This window comes from Gossypium arboreum, chromosome 11 (genome assembly GCF_025698485.1).
Source record: "Gossypium arboreum isolate Shixiya-1 chromosome 11, ASM2569848v2, whole genome shotgun sequence".
Taxonomy (NCBI): domain Eukaryota; kingdom Viridiplantae; phylum Streptophyta; class Magnoliopsida; order Malvales; family Malvaceae; genus Gossypium; species Gossypium arboreum.
This window is the reverse complement of record NC_069080.1, coordinates 105,566,799-105,571,786: the sequence shown is the minus strand read 5'-3', so window position 1 is coordinate 105,571,786 and position 4,988 is coordinate 105,566,799. Positions and strand designations below refer to the sequence as shown.

At 32.2% G+C, this 4,988-nt stretch overlaps 1 protein-coding gene across 2 annotated transcripts; it reads right to left on the bottom strand.

Moving 5' to 3' along the window:
* Nucleotides 1-574: 574 nt before the first annotated feature.
* Nucleotides 575-4,732, bottom strand: LOC108471157 (cellulose synthase-like protein E1). Of its 2 annotated transcripts, XM_053021854.1 has the most exons (9): nucleotides 4,551-4,732; nucleotides 4,344-4,391; nucleotides 3,939-4,248; nucleotides 3,033-3,173; nucleotides 2,813-2,944; nucleotides 2,201-2,413; nucleotides 1,864-2,088; nucleotides 1,309-1,656; nucleotides 575-1,230 (listed from the first exon to the last, which is right to left on the bottom strand). In XM_053021854.1, exons 1-9 carry the CDS (start codon nucleotides 4,613-4,615, stop codon nucleotides 679-681), a joined length of 2,034 nt encoding a protein of 677 aa, XP_052877814.1. In that variant the 5' UTR covers nucleotides 4,616-4,732; the 3' UTR covers nucleotides 575-678. The 2 variants fall into 2 exon arrangements, with proteins under 2 accessions (XP_052877814.1, XP_017628248.1); XM_017772759.2 differs by having other exon boundaries at nucleotides 611-1,230; nucleotides 4,344-4,710.
* Between the last annotated feature and the right edge of the window lie 256 nt (nucleotides 4,733-4,988).

Here is a 4,988-nt window from a genome sequence, read left to right as displayed (position 1 = left end):
ATTGAACTTAATCGGGTAACGCGGGCTCATGGGTTTATTTAAAAACACAAAAAAAACTCAATGAAGTGACTCGAACTCCAAATCTTAAACCCAAAAATAGAGCATAGTGCCAAAAATACAAAAGTTAATTATTGTAGATTCTCACAATTAAATTTTTAAAATTTTGGAGCGTTACATAAAAATAAGCTAAAACTTTACCATTAAATCAACAAACTCATTCTTGCCAACAAACATAAAACATAACCTACGTGTGAACGGCTAAATGAAGAGACAAAAGGAACAAAAATGTAATAAAGGGATTTGAACACTAAACGTTAGATTCGTAAATAAGACTCTTAACCACTAAATCAAATTAATTTACTTAACATAATTTAACTTAGAAATTATAAACTTTGGTGCATTACACAAAACTATTGAGGAAGTAATGATTCTTTTAAATGAAGTTTATAAATGTTTTGACTTTTGATAATACCATGACAATCCTTCAAGTTGCATGATTGTCTTTTTTTTTTTAATTTAATAGATTTCAATTTTCCACTACGTGCTAAATCTAAACTACTTGAAATTAACTCCATTTATAGCTTCTAATGTTCATCTCTGTTCCTCGTAGTTTGAATAACAAACACTAGAGTTTATTTTCTCTTTTATTGACAAAATTGAAACAGAATCATTAGTGCTTCAATACATGGCTAGCATACAGGCTAGCAAGGCAAAAACAATTGACTTGTACATAACTGAAGTAGGCATCTTGCCATTGTCTTTTCGAAAAAGGAGTGCTTGGTATACTGGCAAGTTTATGGTAACCAAAACCAAGCAGAGCAGAATTTGCAACCCAAATTGGTCCAAAACCTTGGAGTCCTGATCTGCATCCACGGTGGCCTTCTTGATTGCCCCTAAGCTACCAAACAGATTCAACATTGCAAGTGTGGCTAAAATATCAAACATTGGTGAAGCAGCACCAAACTCAATCAGCTCTTGATCATATCTTTTTGAGACGTCTTCATCAGCTACTTTAGCAGTAACAACAAAGTTTAGCTGTGAATACCCTAATAGCTTCAAGATGGTTTCGAAGAAGGCAAATAAGTATGAAGTTGTTCTCTTGATCAACCACATCCGTTGATCATTGCACCAACCTCGGAATGTGCCTCCGCACCATAGAAATTCAGCAAGGCTATAGGCACGGTGTACAAAGGTAACATATACAAATGGGAGCACCCAGGGGCTTGATATCTGCACAAGGCCATGGTTTTACAGTCGCTCATATAGCACCCTAGGATATAGATACTTAAGAATTTAGGAGCTTCATACCTTAGGAAACAATGAGATGCCTTTAAGTAAGCAAAGACACGGGACAACAACAATATACCATGTAGCCAAGCAGTTTGCAGCCCACAAGTGGTGAGTTGAGTAAATAAGTTGAAGTTTAAGAGGGATCTTTCTATGTCCATACAATAAGGGGCAGTATCTTGAAAAGAACAATTGAAGTACACCTTCCACCCACCTCTTATGTTGTACCAGGTTCTGCAATAATGTTATTGGTGCAACTCCTAAGAAGCCTTCTCTTTCAGGGTTTAAGTATATGGATTTCCATCCATTACATTGTATACTCATCCCTGTAACTACATCTTCCACAGGAGTTCCATACTTTAAACCCATCTGCCACCAAAAACTTATTATGTGATACCTTTAACCTATTAAATTCATGTAGTTATGTAACATTAAACATGTCAATGCTTAGAAATAGAGAAAAAGATTGCAAACGTTAGAATTCTAACTCAAACTAGTTAGATACCACCTCTTATGGGTAACTGTAATTAACTGACTAAATTAAAATACGGGATGGTGAGGAAGAATGAAATGCACCTCTTTCCCCCATGGTGTGTTGTGTTCAAAAGTACAACTTGCAAGAACTTTGCATGTTTCTTCAAGGAAGCTTGCACTTTCATTAACCTTCTTATCATTTATTTTCTTCCAATCAACCTTATAGTTTTTCTCATATTTCTTCCCGCAAAGAGTCTCTCTCCTGTGGAAGCATCCTGAGCCCATGTAGCTTGGTCCTCCATTTGCGTCAAATCCTAGAACCTCCAGCTTCATTGTTGATATAACCAACAAAGACAGACCAAAGAGAACCAACAAGATCATCATCAAGATTAATCATCGTGTGCATAAAACCTTTTCAATTATAGGCTAAATTACTTACTTGTAGCATTACTCGTAAAGAGCTACCATAAATTTCATTTTTGGTGAGATTAAAGAAACATTGAGGGAACTGTACATAACCAATTTCATCTCCTTTCTCTTCATCCATGAAAATGCACAAAGAAGATTTGATTGTTTTTGAATTGTTGGAATACATGTCGCAATCCACATTCAAAATAATTGGAGCATTGGTTATCTTTGATGATACCCTGATCTATATTTCACCATAAAAATCATTCAATAACAAACAAATTAATATACCTTCTAGAAAAGATATAGCTATATATAACATGCTTTAGTATAAAAATATACTAAACTAAAGGTAAAAAATCATCCGAACTTAAATTGTTTTATGATTATCAATTAAGTTTCAAAGATCTATTTTTACCCAGTTGACTCAATTGGACGAAAATTGATCGTCGCCTCTTACCAATTTTTCTTTTTTTTTCTTCAATCAACTACACTATTGGATGAATCATATATAAAATTACTATAGGTATGATAACTTAAAAGTTTGCAATAAAACAAACAAAAAAAAAGTTCCAACAATTATTTAATTTTATAAGCATTTTGTATTTTTTTTTATATTTAAACATGCATAATATTAACTTACAAGAGCATTCATGGAACCAGCTTTGAAATGGTGGTGATATTGGGGTCTTTTCTCTCTTGCCAAATACACTAGAGTTGGCAAAGGGTTTCCTTCAATATCCGCAGCATTGGTGCCTCTTCCATCTATTAGTATCTAAGAATCATTAATTAAAGCACCATTAACTAATTAAGCTCAACTATTCAAAGCTTATCAATTAGGAATTTATGAAATAAGTAATTACTTGAAGGATGCTCTGATGATCATGTTTGCTTAAAACAAAGTCCCATTCACGAAATCCTTTGTGTTGTTTCTGAATGTATTCTGGAATTTGGTTCAATTTTATGGTGGTTTCAATCCTCATTTTCATGTCCTCATATAATTTCTGCATTCATCAAAAACTATAAATAAGTATCCTCACATAAAAATGTTTAGGAAAAATTAGAAATTTTAAGAAGTTATATAATTATATCAATCCTCATAAAAATATTAAATGGACTATAATTACTTTTTAATTCTATTGCTATTTTTTATAACACGTTAAAATGTTATCATGTTAAGAAGTTTTACTTAACATTCTATTAAAATATTATCTCCTAAATGAAAGAAAAATTCAATATTATAAATATAATTATAAAAAATTATTTAACAATTGAATTATAAGTAGAGTGGTAACTTATATTTATAAAAAGAAATTCTCATTAATCTTCAGTCCAATTTTAAGACACTTAATTTCTAGTTATTTCATTTAAAATTTAATTAAAATAAGAAAAAAACAGCCATATAATATTATTTATTACTTTCTTAAAAATAATTTTTAATAGTTTCATTGATTAAATTGGAGCGATGAGCTGATAAAGTGGAAGATGAGGTACTTTTTAAGCACTTTTCTTATCCTTTTCTATTAATTTCATTAAATAATTTGTTCCCTTGTAAGATTATGGTGTTTTTTTCTTATTCATGTAAGTTGGGTGTTGTTTTATTAAATAATTTCCCATCACAAAAGTCTACCTAACCATTTTGCTCTTTCAATAAGATTGCATCAATAATTGCACAATAAAGCAAAATTGGAAGCAATCATCCAACAAGATGCATGATTGGTCCATCTTCGGTGTACGAAAACAAGCCACTATTCAAAATTAAAATTTACCTTGACAGAAAGCCACTCTTGGACATTGACTAGTTCAGAAGCTGTCCTAAAGTAAGCCTCAGGAGACGTTGATTCAACTTGGAACTTCTTGCAGAAAGGCAGCCATGTCTTTGAGAAATTTGCAGCCTCTAACATGGCATAAAACGTTAAATTCGATCCCCCGTCATCTGATAGATATACGCTTAACTTCTCAGGTGGATAATCATATGCCATCATTGATAGAACTGTATTCACCACCAGGCTCGGTGGCTCTATCAACGGGTCTGCCGTGCACACAAATATGTCGATGCCCGGTAGTTCTTTTCCGAACCTTTCCAAGGTTGAAAGTAAGGAATTTAACGTAAATAGTCAATTATGAAATATAAAACAAACTAGCATGACAACATAATTAAGATATTTATGTACCTTTGAGAGAGCCTGTGTATGAATGGAATACGGATGACAGCGTTCCATCTACAAACAGTGGTGAGAAGCCAATAAAACGAGAACCATAGCTCAGAAAGAAACAAACCAATCCAAGTCCACCTCTCAGCTTTTCCTCCAACTGGGAAATATCTTATTCTATACATGATAATGAAGCAGATGCCAAGAAAGATTGAAGCTGCAACGCACCTGAACAGTATTCGTCCCTTAACTTTCCTCGTTTCGAACAGGGGGACATATTCTTTTTTTGCCATCTCTTTTCTTCGCACAGCATTGAAATGGGAAGGGAGCTATATATTTATAAAGTGGGATCCCATCACCTTTCTTATTTTCAAGTAAATATGGGATTAATATGTAAACTCCAAATTAGTCTAACTCTAAAGAATTTAAACTTAAAATTAAATCAAACATAAAATGAGGTCAAACCATAATCATCAAAATAAATAATTTCAATTGCTTCAACTTAATTAAATTAAGCATATTTTAAAAATAATTTAATAAAAACAATAATTATAAATTAAATCATTAGTTTGTAGTAGTTTATAACTAGGAGTTTGTCTCGGTTAATTTATAAAAATATGTTAAAAAAACTGTGTTAAAATTCTACAAATTTACTGATTTATGTTG

What these genes read in the sequence shown, in the direction of transcription:
- LOC108471157 (XM_017772759.2), bottom strand. Translation starts at nt 4,615, where the DNA reads ATGGCAAAAAAAGAATATGTCCCCCTGTTCGAAACGAGGAAAGTTAAG. An exon ending in ATCATCAGAGCATCCTTCAA is followed by an intron (nt 2,945 to 3,032) that starts GTAATTACTTAT and finishes AATGATTCTTAG; the next exon opens with ATACTAATAGATGGAAGAGG. An exon ending in ACACACCATGGGGGAAAGAG is followed by an intron (nt 1,657 to 1,863) that starts GTGCATTTCATT and finishes TTTTGGTGGCAG; the next exon opens with ATGGGTTTAAAGTATGGAAC.